We start from the raw sequence: 23,313 nt of genomic DNA, 5'->3' as shown, positions 1-23,313 counted from the left end.
TTAGATAGAGCTAGTGAATTCTCTAAACGGGATTAAACCCAACGTATAGGATTATTGACCAAGCACTCCGTATGAGTTAGGAGGGCAGGTGATGCCCTCTCCTTGTAACGTCCCACCTTGTAACTCCCCTACCTTGTGAATGTCCACTGATGTAGCCGTCTCACCTTAGTCTGGCACTGTGCAATTTTTTCCTTGGCGTCGGCTATGATTTTCTGCATGCTTTCTTCGTGAAACTCCTTCATGGCCTGTATCAGGGCTTCTTGGTCTTCCACACGCGTGTTTAATGTGAAGATGACCTGTGGAATGATCATGTGGGAAGTCAGTGCTGCTGACGGACACTCTTACAAGACGTTTCTCGTCTTGACGCATCAGACAACAGCGAAACAAGAATGTAAGTATATCGCAAATAATGACCCTACCACAACCTTCAGCTTATTAAGCTTTAACGTGGTTTAGAGTTATTCTGAGCATACCTGGATAGTAATGTCATTACTCGAGTCGAGTCGTCGAGTTTTGTGTAATTTCCCTTTCTTTCCCCTTTATTTCCCTTTCTTAATAACGCGTCCTGGAGTAGCCAGTCTCGAGTGACCCGAGACTAACATTTCCATTTTTCTTTTAAAAATCAATCAATCAATGTCATTACTGTAATGTAATGCATTACTTTTGACTTTATGTAATTTGTAATGTAATATAATTACATTTGGGCAGTAATTTTAATGGCATTACTCATTACTTTTTACAAAAGAATCGAGTGTGTGTTCTGCGTTGGCACTTGGCAGAAAGAGAGTTGCCGACTAGCGATTTAAAAGAATTCTAACGCCCACTATGAACGGTGACACACGCAATCGGCACAGAATAAAATATGTCTCGTTTTTACAACGCGGTGTTGTCTGACAATGAATTTCCACATCCTCAATATCGTTACGATTAAACTCGTAGCAATGACTTTGTAATGTCATTACTTTTTTCGTAGTAATTGTAATGTAATTTCATTACATTTCAATTGCAATAATGAGTAATGTAATTTAATTAAATTCTAACTGGAGTAATGAGTAATGTAATTTATTTACATTTTAGAAGTAATTTACCCAGGTATGAATCTGAGGGACCTCTCACATTTTGTAGAAAACACTTTCCCGATAGCTCTCTCTCGAGAGTGGGATTTTGACTTTGATTATAGAGAGAGAGAGAGACAGAGAGAAAAAAGAGGAAGATATTGAATTCGTCACCTGACGAACGCTCTCTCGAATTTTACCACGTTTTGGAGATTCTCGTATATTTTTTGTTTCAAACAGCGCGCGCCTTTCTTATGTGACATCCCAGCTGGGCTTCGCACAAAGTCCTCTTCCGATTATTTTACAATCATCCACACGCGAGAGCCATGTTGCTAACACCCGGGATGTCTCCCGTTCCTGCCTGCTGTGTTTAATTTCTATTTATTTATTTATGTATTTATTTCTTCTCTATGTTATTTCCAACTGTTTTGCATCCGTACAACGCTCATCGCCACAGTTGGTTTGCAGTGCCAGCACGGATTGTAAAAAGAAGAAGAAGAAGAAAAAAAAAAGCGAGTTCCAGCGGAGCGGTATCGAGCAGCGAAGCCGTTTTCGTCTGCGAGACTAGTGTGCTCTGGAAACAGAGCTTCGCCACATAACACGCCGACGGTCGTTCAGAATGACATTAGGCGGTTTCAAAATGGGAACACCCAAGCGACTTTGGGGCCCCAAAACGATTGGGTACCCTAAAAATCCGTATTGTTCTGTCTTCTGCTTTGGGGGGGCTATTCGGCGCACACCTTTTTTTCTTCTTCTTTTTTTTGCTTTGTCCAGGTTTTACGTATACGTCTGTCTATATTGCCACAGAAAGCCATATAAAGTTCAGAAAAGCAGCTTCTTGCTCTAAGCAGTTATTGAGAAACGTAACTACACTCTTAAAAATGAACTTCACCGCACAGCACGCTCCTAGCCAACCATCACCTCGAATGATATCGTTATCTGCACTGATCCGCTGAAAACGGGAGGCGTACGCATTTTTTGTGACAATTATGAACAGCATAAGTGTCACAAAAAAAGGCGTACGCCTCCCGTTTTGAACAAATCAGGGCAGATAACGATATCATTCGAGAATATGGTTGGTTAGGTGCGTGCTATGTGGTGAAGTTCATTTCTAAGAGTGTACAGTTAGATTTACAAGTTACTTGTCACTTAGTCGCTGCCCACAATTGCGATGAGCCTTCAATCTTTCCACCATCTTATAGTCTCTTCTCACACATCCCCCCCCCCCCCCCACAGCAGCCTTACATCACCAAGAAACTGCAAGGCTCGGGGGAATTCCCCCGGCGGGTGACAGGGTTGTTTGTTCAGCGGTGACAAACTCGTGAACTGTACCAGGCCGTGGCTCTGCCGTACGCAGCCATGCAGCCGGTGCGTTCCCCAAAATAAACGGAGACAGCGAGGGAGGTGGAATCGTGGGCTCTCTAATGAAACCAGCGTCCCTTTTATCTGTTGGCCGCCAGAAAGCACGCCAGCTGTTGGCACCGTCAGCTAAAGCTACGGAATCATGATCTAGCCAAGCAAGACATGCAAAGGACTGAGCATCTGTTCGTCCGCCTGAATTAGACGCGCAGATTATTTCCAGCAAGCTGACTATTACTAGGTCCCTGTTAGGTCAGACTTCCTGAAATACGTGGGGTCGCCCGTTGTTCGCGGGTATAGTAGTCGCAACTTCGGCATTGTTGTCGAGAGGTGTGTGTGTGTGTGTCTGGCTCCATGTACACTCTTAAAGCGGTCACTTCTCACGTTACCTCTGAAAACGGATGATTCCTGCTGTAGAGGTTACAGAATCGGTAACGAGCTTAGGCGAAACTCTCTGGTGGCCAGAGGTTACAGGCAGCGTCATGATCATCCGCAAGAGTGGCATTGCTCGATGTAACCCGTGATGGTGATGATGATGTGATTAAAAAAAAGAAAAGGTATGTAAGTTTCGACGAAGTCGAACTGGCTGCCCCAGTACGCTTACACACAGAGAGTAAAAACAGATGATGAGAGAAAAAAAAAAAGATGATGATGACCAGAGAAGAACAGAGATGATGATGGTGTTCACCATGCAGTTAAAAAGTTTCGACCAATTGAGTATGTCGGAATCGCTGGGGGCACACACAGCACGCATTCAGCTAGTCATAGAATGTCCATAAGCCCGGTTGTATGTAGAAAATCTTAATGTGCCCTCAGCGCCTTGTCGGACGACATAGGACCTAACAGTTTTGCGATGTCGAAAGCTCGGGAGTCCACACGAGAGAGGCTCGTCTCTAATACCCTTCGAGCATCAACGTTATTTCCGACACTTGAGAAGGATGTGTTCTACGTGCTCTACAACGCCACACTCACTACGGTTCGGAGAGTCTCGCTTTCGAAGTTTGAAGAGGAGACGTGCGCTGTACGGTACATTGAGCCGTAGCCTACACTCTTAAAAATGAACTTCACCGCATAGCACGCTCCTAACCAACCATTATCTCGAATGATATCGTTATCTGCCCTGATTTGTTGAAAACGGGGGGCGTACGCCATTTCTGTGACACTTATGCTGTTCATAATTGTCACAGAAAAGGCGTACGCCCCCTGTTTTCAACAAATCAGGGTAGATAACGATATCATTCGAGATAATGGTTGGCTAGGAGCGTGCTATGCGGTGAAGTTCATTTTTAAGAGTGTATATGTACACTCTTAGAAATGAACTTCACCACGTAGCACGCTCCTAGCCAACCATCACCCCGAATGACAACGTTCTCGCCCCTGATTTGTTGAAAACGGGAGGTGGAGCTTATTTTGTGCTCATTATGCACGGCACAAAATAGGCGCCTCCTCCCGTTTTCAACAAATCAGGGGCGAGAACGCTGTCATTCGGTGTGCTGGTTGGCTAGGAGCCTGCTATGAGGTGAAGTTCATTTTTAAGAGTGTAGGACTATCGTGGTTTGTCGCGTGAAGGAAGGTGGTTCTCGAAAGCGTAACTCTGGATCGACCTTGTACAGAAGCGAATCCCGAGCAGATCCTGTTAGCCCGGAGGAGCTGCACATTTGTTGCTTGAGCTCGTTCAGCATTCGCCCCGCGTCACCCTACATTCTTAAAAATGAACTTCACCGCACAGCACGCTCCTAGTCAACCATCATCCCGAATGACAACGTTCTCGCCCCTGATTTGTTGAAAACGGGAGGCGGAGCCTATTTTGTGCCGTGCATAATAGCCACAAGATAGGCTCCGCCTCTCGTTTTCAACAAATCGGGGGCGAGAACGTTGTCATTCGGGATGATGGTTGGCTAGGAGCGTGCTGTGCGGTGAAGTTCATTTTTAAGAGTGTAGGTGAAAATAAATGGGCATCACTTGGACACGCCTGAGTTGAAGAGCCCGACGTGCAGCAGTGTCCACAGCCTCGTTGCCTGCAATGCCACAGTGACTAGGGATCCACTGCATTTGGATGTCATGACATTTTAAAACTGCCGCATGGTATGCGTGCGGGACATCTTGCCCTGCTGATGCCAGAGATCTCGTTGTAAACATGGAAGCTAGAGTCTGTAACGCACATTTTGAGTCGCTATGGATGATCCAGCGAGGAAATGAATATGTAACGCGTAAACAAACTGTTACTCGTAAATAGGAATAAACAGGTAACACTTATGAGGGTTTTATGGGCACTGTACGAGCGGAATACTTTCAGATTTGTCCCGCGAGACGAAGTAGTCACGCCCTATTTCATAAATGTCTGTGGTTGGTTGGTTGGTTTTAAAGACAAAATAAAATGGAGATTTTGGCTTCACTAATGTGAGGCCCGCAACTCGACATCACTTGCGCCAGTGCATGTCAGTAAATGCCAGTAAATGTCTGTGCACAAATATTACCCCTTACAGTGCAGAGAAAGAGCAGATTTAAGAATTAGTTTGTGTATTTTCGGCATACTATCAATCTTGACAGACAGCCACATCCCAGTATTACGCGATGTTTTGCAATGCCGTGCGAATTTTCGGTTAGCTTGTTAGAGGGTTTCCTATACCTTCTACTCTTAGAGGTAAAAACGCATATACATTTTTTACCTCTATTAGAAGTGACAATTTTAAGAGTGTAGCGTGTCCATACTGTGACAAAAAAGAATGGAGTCGTATGTTCGCACTGGTGGAACCAGGCAGTGCGGCGGTGCCTAATCGGTTTCTTATCTTGAGCACTGCGATCCATGTGCAAGTGTATCTGTAAGTGCATAATTTAAGCCACGCTGAAAGCGGGTATGCTAAGACGGTCCGGAGGACGGTTCTTTACAATAGTGATAAAGCTTTGCACGTGCACCCCTTTCCCCGCGCGCTCCTGTCAACCTACACTCTTAAAAATGAACTTCACCGCATAGCACGCTCCTAGCCAACCACAATCTCGAATGATATCGTTATCTGCCCTGATTTGTTGAAAACGGGAGGCGTACGCCTTTTCTGTGACACTTATGCTGTTCATAATTGTCACAAAAAAGGCGTACGCCTTCCGTTTTCAGCAAATCACGGCAGATAACGGTATCATTAGAGGTTATGGTTGGCAAGGAGCGTGCTTTGCGGTGAAGTTCATTTTTAAGAGTGTACACCTCTCCGATGACCTGACTAGAGAGGAGATGGTCAGACAGCTGCCTTCTTTTCATTGAATGCCTCTTCCTGGGGGTTGATATATGATCGAGGCTCCAAGTGCTGCTTCCCTGTGGTGTTTCGCTACATTGTATTTTTCCTCTATTGCAAGATGGACACTGAGCACTCTTGAACAATCTCAAGCGTACGAGAAAGCGCTTCTTTTATCGCTAGCATGTGACGTCGGTAACATTAGCGTAACGTTATGTCACTGCAATTTTAATACAGTATACTGAAAGGGCTTTTGTATGCACTGGCATCCAATAACGTGCAACGGATTGAACAATGTAAACGGAGTGAACAGCACGGTGCTTGCTTATAAACATTAGAGAAGTGGGTACAATAGTGAGTCAAGACCGACATGGCTGTAGAACACACACACTCACACACACACACACAAAAAATGACACCGTGTACAACCTTTCGCGTGGCGGATCTGATGAAGATGACCAGGTGCTACCTGATCAAGTGTGGTCAACCACGCGGAAGCTTGTGCATATTAGATCTTTAGAAAGCTTCAGTGTCATTTTTTGCTTATACACTCTTAAAAATGAACTTCACCGCATAGCACGCTCACCATCATCTCGAATGATACCGTTATCTGCCCTGATTTGTTGAAAACAGGAGGTGTACGCCTTTTTTGTGACACTTATGCTGTTCATAATTGTCACAAAAAAGGCGTACGCCTCCCGTTTTCAACAAATCCGGGTAGATAACGATATCATTCGAGATGATGGTTGGCTAGGAGCGTGCTATGCGGTGAAGTTCATTTTTAAGAGTGTAGAACATAAAACGAAGGATGATACGGTCTTTGGCTTGGGATTGTGTCGACATTACATAGAATCGTAAATATTAAAATTGTCACAATAAAACACATAGACCTTTCTAATTAGCGGCAGCGCGCAATGCTAGAAATAGAAGCCAAAAAACGGTACCGCAAAGGCAGCGGTCACTCACCTTCGTGAGCTGCGCAATTTTCTTGGACATCTTTGTAAACAGATCGGGGGACAAGCCATCTGGAGGCTGTTTTCTCCACGCGGAAGATCCTTCTTTCGGAGAATGACTCTTGCGGCTAGCCATGGCGCGCTTTTCACTTCCAATGCAGACGACAAAATCAAGTCATGCTATCCGTGACGACTTGGTGTTATCTCGTGGCATATCCCGTCCGCGTAACTCTTCCCCACCACGCAGAACCAAATGGAGCTACCTGGAGCGAAGCACATGGTGAATAGTTGGGGCTGAAACCTGGGGGGGAAAGCTCGAGATGTTAGAATCACCCTTCAGTCCGTCAGCAGCCACCTGGCGGCAGCGACGCGAGACAGCGGACGAATGAGTCACGGATGAAGGGAAGGCCGCTCAGGTTGCGGAGGAACGATAGGAAACCCCCCGCGTTGGTGGCAATTTCGGAATAAAGCAATTACGTCGTCTAGAATTGCAGATGAATGTCGCGCAATTTTTTTTTCGCAAAGATTTATGTGTTTTGCGACGCGATGCTTTTGCAAGGTGTTCCTATTCCTCCATGAAAACGAAGATGCGAGATGCGGATGATGCAGAAGCCAAGTTGGCTCGAAGAGCGCTCTGCAGATGGCGCTGGATGTAAAATCCCGCCGCGTTAATGCAATAGCCCTCCAGATGTCAGCTCGTTCTTGGCCGTGAGATTGTTCACGCTATACTGCAGCGAGCTGGTCATAAGGATACCGAAGACTTCCGAATCTTGATTTCGAGTAATCGCTATTGCACTTTTAATGAAGAAAGCGTTGTCTTTCCCCTCGACCGAAAAATTTGAATTCGAATGCACTAGCCACATTAAATCTGGCTAGATTTTGGTATGTACCGGACTACACATACTAATTCTTGGAAAAGAAGTTATAATTTTTGTTAAAAAGGCGCATGCAGTATTACAAAAGAAAAACCATAGACGAAGATACAGAGAGGACGCAGCTGCATGTTTCGAGACATGAAAATTGTTGGCCGTGTTCAGTTCGCCGTCAAGTTCATGCAAGAAACGACGAAACAAAAGTTAGTTTCCTCTTCAATGTTTCAGACGATTCTGGAGGACACTGAAGGGGAGGGTCATTGTTTTCCTCCACAAAACGAGTAAGAACGTGTTTGCATAGAGCTGCTAAGCCTAGAGCCGCTAAGCCTGCATAGAGCCGCTAAGCCTACTTTGTTCCCCTTTGTTTACACCGTTACTTACAAGGCTACCCTACTCGCCGACGTTCGGACGTGCGGACAGTTTGTCCGCACGTGTGTTGTGTTGTGTCTGGAGAGTGTGTCGTGTGTAGACACGAGTGTTGTGTCTCTCCCACAAGCCCAACAACTCCCCGAGGTAAAGCAGGTTCTATAGCCTTCGAACCGAAAATCAGCACACAGCTCCCAGGAATAACTAAAAAGACGAAAACAAATGGTCCGCGCCGGATACCCGTAGCATGAACGGGGATGACACTTTCGATGCTGTGATCGCGATACCGAACTATAGTAACCAAACAGCCATATAGCATCGGCAGATGCACGGGCAGACGAAACTCGTGGCCATTTTCACGTCGTCGTCGTCGTCGCCTTCCCGCCTCGCTGCTTCGAATGATCGGAAGCAAAACAAACCCCAGCTCCCGCGACGTCACGGCTGAAAGACGCTCACGATTGGTTAACACAGACTCACCACTCAAAATAGCGCTAGAAAAGTTGACCGGGGCTCTACTTCGACAAGAGTGGTTTTATAGCGGTTCGCAGCAATGCGAGGAGGAACATATAGGGAAATTTTCTAGCGCTATGTAGGAAAGCGCCATATGTGGGAACTGGCCTTAAGGATTTTGCTGTCCACAAGGTGATGTGTCTACGGCATCAGAAGCGATTTGTTGTAATATCGACAACACATACTGCGGATGAATGAATATGAATAGACCTGAAGGTTTTGTTGTTGCAAGGGCATACTTAGGCCGAAACATACTGTGGATGCACAAAAACTCAATCACGAAGCTTGATTTCCAGAGGCGAGTGCTATCAGCGTGCTGCGGCAGTCTACACGTGCAATGAATTATAATAATAAAAGAAGATACAATGCAAGAGCGGGCAGTGTCGCCGGTTCTAGAGTCACTAAATAAGCTACGCTTCAGAGTATCGACACTGAGTTCCAAGAGCGAGCATGCGCCATCTTGTTTCCGCGCCACGCTACCTACGCGCAAGCGCACTGCGCACGATGCCATCTATCGCGCGCGGGTGAAATGTTCCTTTCGTTTGCAAGCAGCAGTTGACGGCCTTGAGCTCACCTTAACATCTTCTGGAGGGTCTAGAGTCACTAAATAAGCTACGCTTCAGAGTAGCGACACTAAGCCGCCATGTTGTTTCGGATGACCTCCAGCTCCACCTCTATTTTGGCAGTAGAAATAGATGAAGGTGAAGTTCAGCAGTGGAAGAAGACGACACTTCGAAGAGCCCTAAATGGATGGCGCTGGAGGTCATTCGAAACAACATGGCGGCACAGTGTCGCTACTCTGAAGCGTAGCTTATTTAGTGACTCTAGGAGGGTCTGGTGGACATTACATGGATTATCGCACAACAATCATTGCACGCTTCTCTATCCCACAGCGAGCATTACGTTAGCCGTCTTTGAACCTCAACTGGGGATAGCACCGGTGTGGTGCGGAAACAAGATGGCGCTCCTGCTTTCCCTTGGACTTCAGTGTCGATACTCTGAAGCGAAGCCTATTTAGTGACTCTAGCACAGAGGTGACACAAACCCGCCATTGTTGTAATTACCCTCTTAAAAATGAACTTCGCCGCATAGCACGCTCCTAGCCAGCCATTATCTCCAATGATATCGTTATCTGCCCTGATTTGTTGAAAACGGGGGGCGTACGCCTTTTCTGTGACACTTATGAACAGCATAAGTGTCACAGAAAAGGCGTACGCCCCCTGTTTTCAACAAATCAGGGCAGATAACGATATCATTCGAGATAATGGTTGGCTAGGAGCGTGCTATGCGGTGAAGTTCATTTTTAAGAGTATACCCTGAAGCGGGTGCCTTTGGCAGAACTGCTACCTTGTCCTGGTCGCACGTCATAGAAAACGTCATTTTGAGGTAACGTGACCTTCCGACATATCTCCGTCGTCATAAAGCCAAGAGATGAACATATTTTGCTAAGGTAAACCATGCGGTTCTTCTTCCGCAACATGGTATCCCATTTCTCCTTAGTTTAAGTACATCGCATCGGCTCGGTGAGTCTTAACGCGCGGTCGTCATCACATCTTTGGAGGTCGTAAACAGTACGAGGCCTTATGTGCAAAACTGCGCGTTTTACTGCGAGATTATCGGATAAAAATAATTGCCGTGATCGAAAGACATCCAAAACGTTGCGCATAAACGAGAACCGGATTGTTTACGAACGGTTTGGCCGCCGATCACGGGCGCCGCCATATTTATGGTCACGTGTGCCTTGACGTTTGCTGCGACGTGCGACCAGGACCTGACCAGGGTGCATAGCGTTCGCCCAGCACGCTTTCTTCTACGGAGCAATACAGTGAGTGCCACCCCTGTGGACTCTAGCCGGTTCCACGAAAGGGCCACCCCTTGAAGGTATACAATTCGAGGGAGACGCTCCATCAGTCAGTCAGTGCAGATTCTCCCATATGCCACTGGACATTGGTACACTGGACGACAAAGAAACTTCCAGTCAGTGTCCCCATTGCCTGGAACGAAGTTCCTCCGAATGGCCGTTGATGACGGTACGTTTCAACTGAAAAGTTTGATAGGTTCCCTCAGCATCCTTTTTGTCAGTCACTTCATGAACATGCGTTTGGACTTCCTCAATGCATCGAGGCGTCTCAGCTGAGATCTGGACTACCGTCTCGTCCGCAGGAGACGTGGAAATCAGGAATGGACAACGATCTCGACAAGTGTGGCAGGGCTTTTTTATTATTATTATTATTTTATTTTTTTTGCTGACCATTTTCAACCTTTGAAAAGCAAGCAGGTAGACATAGTGCTCACAACTGAGTGCCGTTATTCGCTATAATGAATCTACGTAGAAAAATCATGCGTCAGAGATTTCCCGCGCAAATCAAAAGAACCCCTGATGGGGGTCGAAAGTACCCGCAGTCCTAGACCGCGGCACTTGCAGCATGTACCCACACAATTGCGCGCGGACTCACCTTACATGTAAATCTACTACCACTTAGTATTATGTATTATTATTATAGGCACATCACGTGCCCCAAAAGGATGCAGGTTGCCAACGCAGAGGTAGAGTCGGGGAAACCAGGAAAGCGACCGAAGACTGCACTGACCAACTTCCATATACGCTGATCACGCCACCCGTTTCCTGATGCAAGAGCCACAATCAGCCGAACAACGAATCTATTTTGAGTAGCAAATTATGAACAATCCAAATCATAATCCAAAGGCCGGCCATGTGCATGAGTTCTGTTCCTTGATAACCTTACCAGCGTCGACACCGCGAAGACCGAACTCCCATATTTCTGCAAAGCATGCAGCATGCTCTATTGCGTTTCTGTACATAGCTGTAAAAGTTATTCAGTATGATCGTGGAGATGTCTTCCACGATGATGCCAATACATACATATATATATATATATATATATATATATATATATATATATATATAGATGTCAATACATATATGATAGATGATATGTGCTCTGCAATGATGAAATGCTCTGGTCTCCCTTTCTGGACTCCGCGTATTAATCTTTCGCGGTGGAGGGAGGCGAAAGTGAGCTGATCTTTCAGATTTGGAGAAGGGCCCCTTGATAACGCGGTCCGCCCCTGAGTGGGCCGTATCTTTGAATGGTACGGCCGATAAAAAGGTCGACGGGCCAGTACCGCCTGCGGTGCTGTCCCGGGAAAGAATTTTTCTTAAAAAAATTGATGATTTGCACTTGTACTCGGCCCTGTCGTGTGGCAGCCGTTCCTAACGACTCTGAGACCGATGTTCGCGCGTCTGATCATCCCCTTGGTTCCCCACAACAGTCTGACGTGGTTCCTTCTGCGGCAACTGATGATGATGATGATGATGATGATCGTGTTGACCGTTCCCTTTATATCGGGCGGACAGCGTTCTGCGGGAGCAGTGCAACTGAAGTTGAAGTTGCTGTCGATGCCGCAGCGCCACAGGTTGATGTACCTTCGGGCCCTGTTGGCGAGTCTACAGTGCTGCTTCAGCGTTCTTGCGACGTCGCGCCACTGGCTGATCGCGCTGAGGACTCCTCTGCGCCCGCTGTGGACCGGGCTGCGGTTCCGGGCGTGGCGTACGGTGCACCAGTCGTCCGAGACTGTGGTGAGGTTCCTTGGTTCCCTAGTGGCTCCTCGTTGGAGAGTATGAGCAGCGACGCCACAGAAGCGTACGAGCTATATGCCGTCAGGGCGTGAAACGACAAGCATCGGATCCCCTGTTGTCCGAAGCCCTGGTAAGTGCGTTCCCTGTCTCCTCTCTAGGAAGCCTAATGGGGTTATTCTTCCTTCTTTTTCTGATGTCGTTGAGAATAGTGGCGCTAAGTCGTAGGGGGTTTAATGGTAACCCCAATCAGTTTTCTGTGTTGCGATGGGCAAAAAAGTTTTCGCGCTGATGTTCTTCTTCTGCAGGAGACCCACCTGTTGTCGGCTCGCGCGGTCAAGCTGTTAGAGGCGGATCACACTGTCAGGGTTTTCTTCAGCCACTGGTCACCGCATCGGGCAGGAGTAACAATTACATTGATACACCCTTGATAACGCGGTCTGCCCCTGGGTGGGCCGTGTCTTTGAACGCGCGGCCGATAACAAGGTCGTCGGGGCAGTATACCGCTTGTGGTGCTGTTCCGGGAAGATCTTTTCTTGATCTTTCGATCTTTCGCGGTGGAGGGAGGCGAATGCAGTGTTGTACGTAGCGCCGTTACTAGTAGCGGCGCTACCGTATCTGTTACTTTTTTCGGCAGCGGAGTAGAGATCGCGCTACTTTTTTAAACTGGTAGCGAAAGAAGTACTTCCGCTACAAATTTGCGATAGCGCAATCTTTGAGCGCTACCGCTACTTTCCGAGCTGGGGTTCCCGACAACTCGACTTCGACCTGTCATCAAACCTCCACTCTGCCTGCCTTTGATCAAGCTGCCCGATATCACAACTCATTCTGGAAAGACCGGGCAAATAGCCGAAAGGAGGGCACAGAGGCCGTTATCTTACAAAGAGAATGTGTCCTCCACGTGTTCCCTATTTGGGATGAACCTTCTTGAAGATTTGGTGCATTGTCTGCAAACTGACGTCACCCCATTCTGGAGCCGTCCTCGCTAGCTATGAGTCATGACATTCCACATGACATTGCACCACGTACGCTCAGGTGCTTGACAGTTGCCATTTCTTTTCCGCTGCAATGGAGGGGCCATTGCCTGCTACAGTACAAAACAGTAGCGTGGTGTTCAGATGTCTACTATGCGCCTCCGTGGGAAAGCTTTATCTGTGCGTCAAGGAAGTCAACGTCCAATTTGAAATAGCACACCATGGTATGTTTACTAACTTCTCGTTCCGGGCAATCCGAGTTCTTTTTGTGACAAAGCTGCTGAGCCTTTTATCGGTAGATTTGCTTTGTGCTTTATTTGCTTTAGAGGAAAAGAAAAAGATATGCAGGATACCGAGTAGGCTTTAGTAAATCTTTAAAAAAAACTGTTTTCAAAATTTTAGCCTTCAGGCAACCTACGTGTAACCTCCATTGGACGTCGATTTATTATTTTGAGATATTGTTTTATTTTATTATTTTAAGAGTTTGAAGTACGTCATCAACGATACTATTTGTTTCTTTCCTAAAAAGTATCGCATGAAGTATCGCGTTACTTTTTACGGGTAACGGTAGCGGTATTCCGCTACTTTTTGCTCAGGTAGCGCGTATCGGTATTGCGCTACCTTTTTCGGGTAGCGGATACAACACTGGGCGAAAGGGAGCCGGTCCTTCATATTTCGAGAAGGGCCCCTTGATAACGCGGTCCGCCTCCGGGTGGACCGTGCGCGGCCCGTAAAACGGTCGTCGTGGCAGCATCGCTTGCGGTGTTGTTTCCGGGAAGATTTTTTCTAAAGAACGATTACATTGTTCCCCTCTTTCGTTGGTAACGTCCGTTGGTACGACCGTGAACAGTGACGACCGGGTGGTCGTGGTGGAGGCGGGACATGCCGGGGTGCTTGATGCGGCTTATTAATCTGTCCCACGCGGCGTGCGCAGTTTTTTCGCAGCCTCGGCTGCTTTTTCCTATAGGTAACCGCAGAGCGACAGCAACAGCCGTATTATTACGATGAGGCTGTTTCGCACGAAAATCCATTCTGAACACATGCCTTGGCGGACGTGTATATGAAGATGTCCGAAATGAGATAGGGAGGTGCTGGATATGGAAGCTCATCATATATCGCCTCAATAAACGTTCCGTGCAAGATAGAGTCCCCGCTCACTTATGCGATTACTTTCATAAAGTAATGTAAATACTCGGGCATTACATTCTATCTTCAGAACTCTCCAGCAACGCCCTGCATTATAGGTAACGGTCACACGAATGAACTCCAAATCGGTATACTAGCGAATTTGTGCAGGAACGAGTGACATGCAAAAACTATATTGTAAGCGTATATTACAGCGATCGCTGTGGGTCTCACTCCTGGGGGTAAGCGGTGTACCTCGCCAGCAGCCGCGTGAGCATCGCTTGCAGACTATCATCTTAGAATGCAAGCAAATGTTAAACACATGCACGCACGCGCGAGGGCACACACTCACACTCTTTATCTCTCTCTGTCACACACACACAAGAAGAAAATCGGGAAATCGAGAATATGAAAAAGCGTGATGACACGCGATTTTGATTGGTGTTGGCCTACCCCAGAATATCCTGCGCTTGGTCCTTCTTTGTGACCTCCTGGTCATCGTAAAAGTTGCAATGAAAAAAAAAGAAAGAAAGAAAAAATATTTTTCTGTGGCTTGACTGTTGGCTTTAGACAAGTGTCAGAACATTCGACCCAAGTAATGAGTAATGCTCAAAACGTAATGTGTTAAATGTGATGTTCCCAATAATACATTACCGTTACTCATTCATTACTCAGTTGCAATGCATTGCTCCCCAGTACGTATGCTTAATATATGCTTCGGCTATAGCAAGAGGTCCATGGTCATATTATCCCGTTTGTTCCACATCTTCATGTAAGCGAGCGGTGCGGGGGAGGTGGAGCTGTTTCTAGTTCGTGTGCCGGGTCATGTCAAGGAGCATTTGCGTCTTTGCGTCTGTTCTTTACACTGGGGAGTGAATGTCTCTGAACGAAGTCGAGTTGTTCACGAGGGTCAATGACGACGTTTTGTAAGTACCGGTGAAACGTATTCCCATCACGGGTTTCGCTTTATAGCGCTAGAAAATAGCGCTCAAAATCTGGCGCTGTTTTTCCGGTTGCCCTACCGAGCACAGAGCGCTATCCTGCTGCAGTCACGGGATATCTCGTTGCGACGTGATGCACCGGTACCACCGTGATTGTCCGTGTTAAAGGAGGTAAGAACACCTATCTGCATGTATTTAGTTACGGGTTTAATAGATGTAATATTGTTCTTCTATGCTTCGTAATTCTAGTTACAAGTTATTGTTCAATTCTTCTCCTTCATAACTTGTGCAGCATTAATACAAAAACGCACTCTCTTTCGTATTCGGGCGAGTAGACTCACCGCCGTCCAGATACCTCTATCCATCGTTACGTCATCTGAAGAGCTGTACCACCTGAAGCATCTGAAGAACTGTGCGAGAACGTTGTCATTCGGGACAATGGTTGGCTAAGAGCGTGCTATGTGCTGAAGATACGCACTTATAGAATTCACCTATACAAAAGGCGTCACAGACAACATGTTGAAATCGCCGTTTGGAGCCGACACAGTCGCCGGGCTCGCTTCGTACAGTTCATAGCTCCTTTAAAAACACTCTCCCTCGCCCACCTGCAAGACAACTTCCCTATGGACACAGTGATCTACACTGATGGCTCAATTGCCGCAGGAAAATCATCAAGTGCCTTCGCCGCTGAGAACACAGCTAAAGGATACAGGCTCTCACACGACACATCCTCCACACACTAAATTTCAAAACACCATTTTTGGTGTAATTCGGCGGTATCATAACTGACTCCCTTTTTGGTGTATATCAACACCCTTTGGAAAAGTTACACCCCTCCGAAAAGGTGTATTCCTTACACCCAAGTTGGTGTATTTCAACGGTATCATAGCTGACTCCCTTTTTGGTGTAATCTTACACCCAGTGGAATCTGTACACCCTTCTGGAAAGGGTGTAAATGGAGTACACCATGTGTCGTATATGAGACACGGCAAAATGAAGTCCGCGAACGCGTCTGAGGAATGTCTGAAGATGCCATGGCTGGGCTTTGGAATCCCAGCAATCTAATTCCAGTGACCACTGTAAGCCAAACTGATACAGATACATAAGTGATACGGATGATACAGATGAATACATATAAATAAATAAAATATAATAAAATAAAAATAAAATAAACAAATACAGATAAATGATACAGGTACATATCCACTCATTGCCTTTTTCTTAAGAAAATGTCAAACCGGAACACATGTTTCACCCACTGTGGATATCCCCAAAATAAAAGTCTCATTAGTATATATGTTGTTCATTTACACCATATTTACACCAAAATGTGATAACACGTTGGAAAGAGGGTGTTTCGGAACATTAACACCCCATTAACACCACTTCTGGTGACTGTTTTTTCCATAGAAGGTGTAATAGGGGGTATATGCAATGTTACACCCCAATTACACCTCAAACACACCAAAAAAGGTGTTCTGAAATTTACAATGCCGCAGCGGAGCTTCACGGCATACTGAAGGCACTCTGTTTTATCAAGAGATCCGTACAGAAAAGTTGGCTAATATGTACCGACTGCAAGTCAGCTCTACAGGCCATCGCCAAACAGTGTGACAACAATTATTTGGTTTATAAAATTCTTGTCACCTTCCAAGAGGTCATACAAAATGGACACGATGTAACTCTACAGGGGATCCCCTCCCCCTGCGGAATTCCAGGCAACGAGACTGCCGACAAGGCAGAAAAAGCAGCATTGCAGAAGACCAAGCTTAGTGGCATACCCTTCTCAAAGGCCGACAGCAGAATCCACCTGAAGAACACAATTCAACAACTCACTAGAAACTTCTGGAAGGTATCTCAACAGCCTGCTGATTACCTCTCTACAATAGAACAAGGTCTGACAACAAATATCCCTGTCAGCCTAGAAATAACTATTCAAACAGCTATTTACAGGATCCGACTGGGACAACTATATAAAAGAAAAACACTTCCCAGAATGAAGCTAGCAAACTTCCCACTCTGCAGAACTTGCACCGTCCCTGAAGATACGCGTCACGTCATAACGCATTGCCTAGAGTCTGAGAACACTTCAAACGACACTGGAAAAACTTCACAACCGTCCATTCAGCTTCTACAAGATTTTTGGACCTTGGCCCAGCCCTCAACAACAACACAAGGCAATGAAAGCCTCCTGTGCATTCTTGAAAAATAGCGGCATATCCATCCGCTACTAAAGAGCAAACAAGTTGTAAACAAGAAACGATAGCACATGGTGCTCGCTACAGAGTGTCACGAGTCACTGCCATATTGGCGAAACTCACAAGAAATTGTGAGTTCCCTCCGCTGTCGGACCTGTATCAACGAGAGGCGTACACTGCAGTCACAGCTTGCCGCTCCTTCAACTTGTCGAGCATCCTCGGCCCTTGGGACACCGCGGCCCACTCCAGGACGGCCTTACGTAATGTAGTTGGCTTTTTTGAGGCGACTGGCCTAGAGGACCCATTGTAATCCAACAGCGCTCTCGGACATTCCCACCATCACGATCACGATCAGTATCGCCATCGCCGCGTTGATCATCCTCGTCATCTCTCATCCTCGTCATCAGTCAACATTGTCACCACTCATATTAGACCCCCGTAGCTATGGGGTAGCGTTCCACTCCTAGGGTGAAAAACCTCCCCACTTCATCGTCAGAATATATCTGTTGTTGTTGTTTCCGATTTCACCCCAAATTTACGAGTTTTAAGAATAGAACCAGATTCTTGTCCCCAGTCCTTTTCCTGTATGCCCATAACAATTTGGCACAAAGCAGCGCTCGAAACTTCAACGTCCGCCATCTTGCAGCGCAGAATAACTCCCCCTGTTAGAAAAAGCCTGTCGAAGGTGACTAATCTATGGTCACGTGACGCTACGTCATACCCAACTCGCGGGTTACTCGAGTTCAGTAAAAAAGCACGCCCAGTTGTCAGTCCGAGCCCAACGAAAGGAGGTTACTACACCCAGCCCACTGAGTGATAGTAGAAAAAGTGAGTTCCTGAATGGGAGAGTGAAGGCATGATCCCAGCGGAAGCCAGATGCGATAAGCCATGCCTGTCTTATCTCTTTCCGCTATCCCTGTGTGGGCTGACTTTAGCAACAACATTTCATCGGACTGACAAGGGGGGGGGGGGGGCGCAAAAAAGTCGTCGAGCGCTAGGCCCTGGGCACCCCGAAACGCATGATGTTCGGTTATTTTTTTCGATGGGATCGCTCCTCGATATCTGTGTCGCTTATCATGAACTTGAGTAAATTCGGCACGCGCTTCACATTGGTGCACTCTTAAAAATGAACTTCACCGCATAGCACGCTCCTAGCCAACCATTATCTCGAATGATATCGTTATCTGCCCTGATTTGTTGAAAACCAGAGGCGTACGCCTTTTTTGTGACACTTATGCTGTTCATAATTGTTACAGAAAAGGCGTACGCCTCCCGTTTTCAACAAATCAGGGCAGATAACGATATCATTCGAGATAATGGTTGGCTAGGGGCGTGCTATGTGGTGAAGTTATTTTTAAGAGTGTGGAGTAAAAAAGCGACATTTGCTTGGCAAATTTTCGAGTTCAGTTCGTAAAAACTGACACAATAAAACTTAAGTTAGATGACACTCACATCAGAAGGCGGAAAAACCTGTAAGAACAAATGACGTGGACCGCATGATTGTAAGTGGCGTAGTTTGTTTTGTTTGTTTATTATTATAAATCAATGACACGTTTTCTGGGACACCCTGCGTATGCTAATTGAGATCCGGATGGATACATAAATACCATTTAAACATAGTTGAGTCACTGATTTATTGCCACTATTTGGTTGAAGAACCCGGTTTATATTTTCCCAAATACTACTCCCTCACCATCACAATTCTACTGCCTCAATATTCTCCTGCGTCTCATCGCAATACCTGAGGTAGGACTGTTTCTATTGGACTGTAGGACTGTATTACTTACACGTGCACACCCGTCACAGCTATACAAAAAAGTTATTTTACGAAAGCTCTGATACAGATTGGTCCCAATTATTCCTCCTCGGACATTTCTCGCCCTAAGCCACCCGGAATATGTCGCGCGATATAATCCGAACAATTAATGGTCGGATTATAGTTGATGAGAAATTCCACGGAGCCTGTATCGCCCTCGCTTAATTAGGGTGCCCGATAGGGTCCTTGAATTTGGAAACGTCCGCAAGTTGTCGTTTAGGTAGCAGAGCTGTAATCCCTACACTGTCGTCGCTGGAGAGATGGATGAATAGAATGGTCATTGCGCGAAGCTAGAGGAGTCCCAGTTATGTTAATGTGGACACGGATGAGATAGGGATCATCCCATCATTACCAACGCAACTGGGAGTTGACATAGCGCTGGGATAAGAGTTAGGCCACCACTCGATTCCGTGTGCTTGTGTTGCGGGTGTGTAGATGGCCTTTAAAGCCTCAGGTCAGTTTTTTTTTTTTTTCTCTTCAGGAGGTAAGGAAGATTTGATTCGCTCCGAAATGGGAGAGGATGACCAGTGACGAAACCAAAATAACAAGGAAATGAGCGCGCTGTCTTGGCCCGCCTTTGGTCGCGCGCGTCCGTGCTTATGTATCGCGGAATGATACAGCATAGTCTTCTCTCTGTTCGAAAAGATAAAAATGTGCCAGCGACGTGCTCGAACGACTGGAAGCATTTCGATTCAGGAAAGGTCATTTTCTAGCATGTGTCCACCGCGACGTTCGTCCGATCATTATTCGGATCGGGCTAACAAGCTCCAAGGAACATGCTTGAAAAATCAAACGAATGAGAAAGACCGACACTGGATGAGACTCTTGAGCAAGAAAATAAATGTATTGTAAAGGGAACTCAGGCTACATTTACAGTGTGCCGTTGAGCATTCCCTATCATGGCTATAATAATGAAGCTCCTGACGACGCTAATCTCAACAGGTATGCTATTTGCCATGAATTTCTGTTACCTTATAATGACTGTTTTGGACCATAAGGTATGAGAAGCCGAGGACCAGTGATTTATCCAGAACCCCCTGCGCTCTCAACACCCGGAAATATTTGGCGACACACCCCTAACGTTTTACCTGTGCACTCCCTACAATGTGGAGACGTTGCTATCCTTCCACCCATTTTTTTTTGCAACAATCCACATGCTTGGGGTGGGGGTGGGGATATGTTTATTGCAAAAAAGAAAGTGACGAAAGGTTAGTCCGGCTTAGGCCGACTTTCTATTCCTTAAAAAAAGATACAGAAAGAGGGGGTTTCTCGATAAACCACTGTTGGGGACAGTAGGCGCGCCACACAAGCAGCCAGTGGCGGTCCCAAGGGTGGGAGGGGGGCGTTGGGGGCGTCGCCCCCCCCCCCAAAAAAAAGCATAGCCTGGCCCAGTTTTCGTCTCTTTCCCTGTGACACTCTCAAGGATAGCGAAGAGGGCGCACTCCAAACTTGTTACTCATAAGACTTCCCATCGTCTAGCATACCAATCCTTCCCGCTGACCGCAACAAACAACATACGGGACCCTGCTACCAATCTAGTAATAAGGAATATAAACTTGTGCGCCTTCACTTTTAATACAGCGAAGCTAAGCAATATTTACCAGCAATGTTTGTGAAATGTCACAAAGATGTCAAACAAGCCGTGTCCGATTTCAATATTAATGACCCTCTGATAACCATGCTGGCTTTACACTCTTAAAAATGAACTTCACCGCATAGCACGCTCCTAGGCAACCATCGTCTCGAATGATATCGTTATCTGCCCTGATTTGTTGAAAACGAGAGACGTACGCCTTTTTTGTGACACTTATGCTGTTCATAATTGACATCTGTAGAATAGGTGGTGTTCCCCTACATGAGTCCTGACCGGCGATGATAGAATGTCCCAGCGGCAGATGGACGTGGCCTCACACTAGGACGGTGCCGGTAGAACTGGCTGGCAGGCGCAGTGCGGCGCGCCAGCAGAGGCACGTCGTCATCGTCGTCCACGGGTCGCCACATCACTCCCCCTCCCTCAGACGCGGAGCGGTGCATGCGGTTGAGGTCCGCGTCGATACCGTGATGGGGAGAATGAGGACGACTCGTGGATGGTGGACGACTCGACACACGGCTTGTGACTGTGGCTGTTTATGCAGCAGCAGCGGAATGGCGGGAACAAGAGCGCTGCGATCCGGGCGGGTTCCAGTGATGGGATGTGAATGCCGATTGGTTGAGTGGTTGGGTGCTTGAGTGGTTGCTGATTGTGTTGAGTGTGTGCTGAGTGCGTTGAGCCCTTGTTGAGTGCGCTGAGTGCTTTCTGAGTGCTTGCTGCAGAGTGCTGATTGTTGCTGGGTGAGTGCGTTGCTGAGTGGGCGACAGTACCGCGACCGGTACGACAGCGTGAATGCCGGTTGCCGCCAGAGAAGTGCCGGGGAGGACCATCATGAAGCTGGTGGAGGCCGGAAAGTCAGCTTACTGTGGTCTCCCTGCGGGTCCCCGGTGGAACAGTGGTCCCGGTGCGCCTTGCCTGCTAGAGGGTGGTTCGCTGCTGGTTTTGCGAAGAATTTGGGATGGTGAATGGCCGAATTACGCCGAACATGGTGTTCGTTGTTCGGGTCACCAAATGTAGAGGAGGTTCCTCTACATGAGTCCTGACCGGCGATGATGGAATGTCCCAGCGGGCAGATGTGCGTGGCCTCACGCTAGGACTGTGCCGGTAGAACTGGCTGGCAGGCGCAGTGCGGCGCGCCAGCAGAGGCACGTCGTCATCGTCGTCTACAGGCCGCCACACATCAGGCCATCATATATGTAACTTTTGCCTTGATCCGTTTTTAAGTAAAGTTAGAGTAAATGAGGAGGCATTATTTTTTTACCCACCCTTGTATGTCAGAATACAATATTTAGATGACGGCCAGAGACGGAGGAAGAAGAAAAATAGCTGGTAGAAGGCAACAGTACGTCCAAAAGAATACAAGTGACGGTTGTATGATCATGAAAAGAATGGCGTGCTGAAGCAATCGGAGACGCAGAAGAAGAAGCAGAAGAAAAGCTGTGTATGAAAAGAATGGCCTCCCGAAAGCCTGCAAAAGTGTTGGAGAAGTAAAAGAATTTACGTGATAACAAAGTTGTGTGTAAATTATGTAAATTTCAAGGGTACAATGGCGCTCCAGTCGAGGATCTGTAGACTGAATGCTGCAGAGCTCCATGGCATCTTAGTCGGCAGTCATGTAAACCGTCGCCAGTCGACCCTAGCGATCAGTCGACTGGGGTCTTCAGTCGACATATCTGTCTATGTAAACGCAGCTAATGCACGTTTCTTCACTCGAAAGACTTTGCCCGATTGACGACACAAGTACCAGAATAGGTAAAACATATTTCCAAAGCTATGTAGCACAACGTGTTCTAGAATGTGGGAATATTACATCCGCAGTTTGCTTATTTTGTACATCTGTTGTTGCATATAGCAGGGCATACGTTTTTTTTTAATATCTATGACATATTTTTGCGTTCTTCGTATCCAGGTCTAGCCTACGTGTTTCGCAGCTTGTTTTTCACGACGTTAATATCGCGACCGCACCTCTCTATACGGCAGCATTAGAGAAAGTATAATTATGTAAGCAGCATTATATATAATTCGTTGCTATTGCGGTCGCGAGACAACCATGATCATGAGCAGCCTGTGCATTAGTTTCGCCCACCTGAGGGTTCTAACGCGCGCCGAAATGTGCATTAGGGAAAGGCAAGTGTGGCTATGGCAAGAGATGTGGTTATGGCTGTGGTTATGTATGTGGTTATTTCTCGATAAAGTATTTTGCTTTCTAATTCATTTTTTTGTGCGCATCTTCGTGGAAGCTCGCATCTGCTCATAAGTCATCTGTTTTTAGATAACCACATTAACTGATGCAACTTGCATTATCTCACAGGCAGGCATGAAGTCATCAGAAACTGTTATATACGTTGATGGACGCTGAGATGCGGGGAAAAAGTTGCGTAAGGGGTTCCCTGAACCCATTACCTGAATCCTGAACCAAAGTGCACTCTTAGAAATGAACTTCACCGCAAAGCACGCTTCCAGCCAACCATAATCTCGAATGATACCGTTATCTGCCCTGATTTGATGAAAACGGGAGGCGTACGCCTTTTTGTGACAATTATGAACAGCATAAGTGTCACAGAAAAGGCGTACGCCTCCCGTTTTCAACAAATCACTGCAAATAACGATATCATTCGAGATTATAGTTGACTAGGAGCGTGCTATGCGGTGAAGTTCATTTTTAAGAGTGTGGCAAAATTCATCATTCATGATCACTTCATCTATTTCTTGCGGTTATTGTCGTGCC

At 46.6% G+C, this 23,313-nt stretch overlaps 2 protein-coding genes across 3 annotated transcripts in view; one reads left to right on the top strand and one right to left on the bottom strand.

The window, feature by feature from the left end:
* LOC135377408 (protein FAM184A-like) overlaps positions 1-6,983 on the bottom strand; it is a 63,947-nt gene extending 56,964 nt beyond the window's left edge. For both annotated transcript variants that reach the window (XM_064609786.1, XM_064609787.1), the window contains exons 1-2: positions 6,608-6,983; positions 165-296 (exon numbers count right to left, since the gene is read on the bottom strand). In XM_064609786.1, the coding sequence (XP_064465856.1) occupies positions 165-296; positions 6,608-6,730 (255 nt within the window). In that variant the 5' untranslated portion in view covers positions 6,731-6,983. The remainder of the gene's footprint in view (positions 1-164; positions 297-6,607) is intronic.
* LOC135377413 (growth hormone secretagogue receptor type 1-like) overlaps positions 1-23,313 on the top strand; it is a 415,573-nt gene that overhangs the window by 78,611 nt on the left and 313,649 nt on the right. The gene's annotated exons all lie outside the window — the stretch shown is intronic.

This window comes from Ornithodoros turicata, chromosome 1 (genome assembly GCF_037126465.1).
Source record: "Ornithodoros turicata isolate Travis chromosome 1, ASM3712646v1, whole genome shotgun sequence".
Taxonomy (NCBI): domain Eukaryota; kingdom Metazoa; phylum Arthropoda; class Arachnida; order Ixodida; family Argasidae; genus Ornithodoros; species Ornithodoros turicata.
Note: the sequence above shows the minus strand (reverse complement) of the source record. Positions and strands in the feature narration are given on the sequence as shown.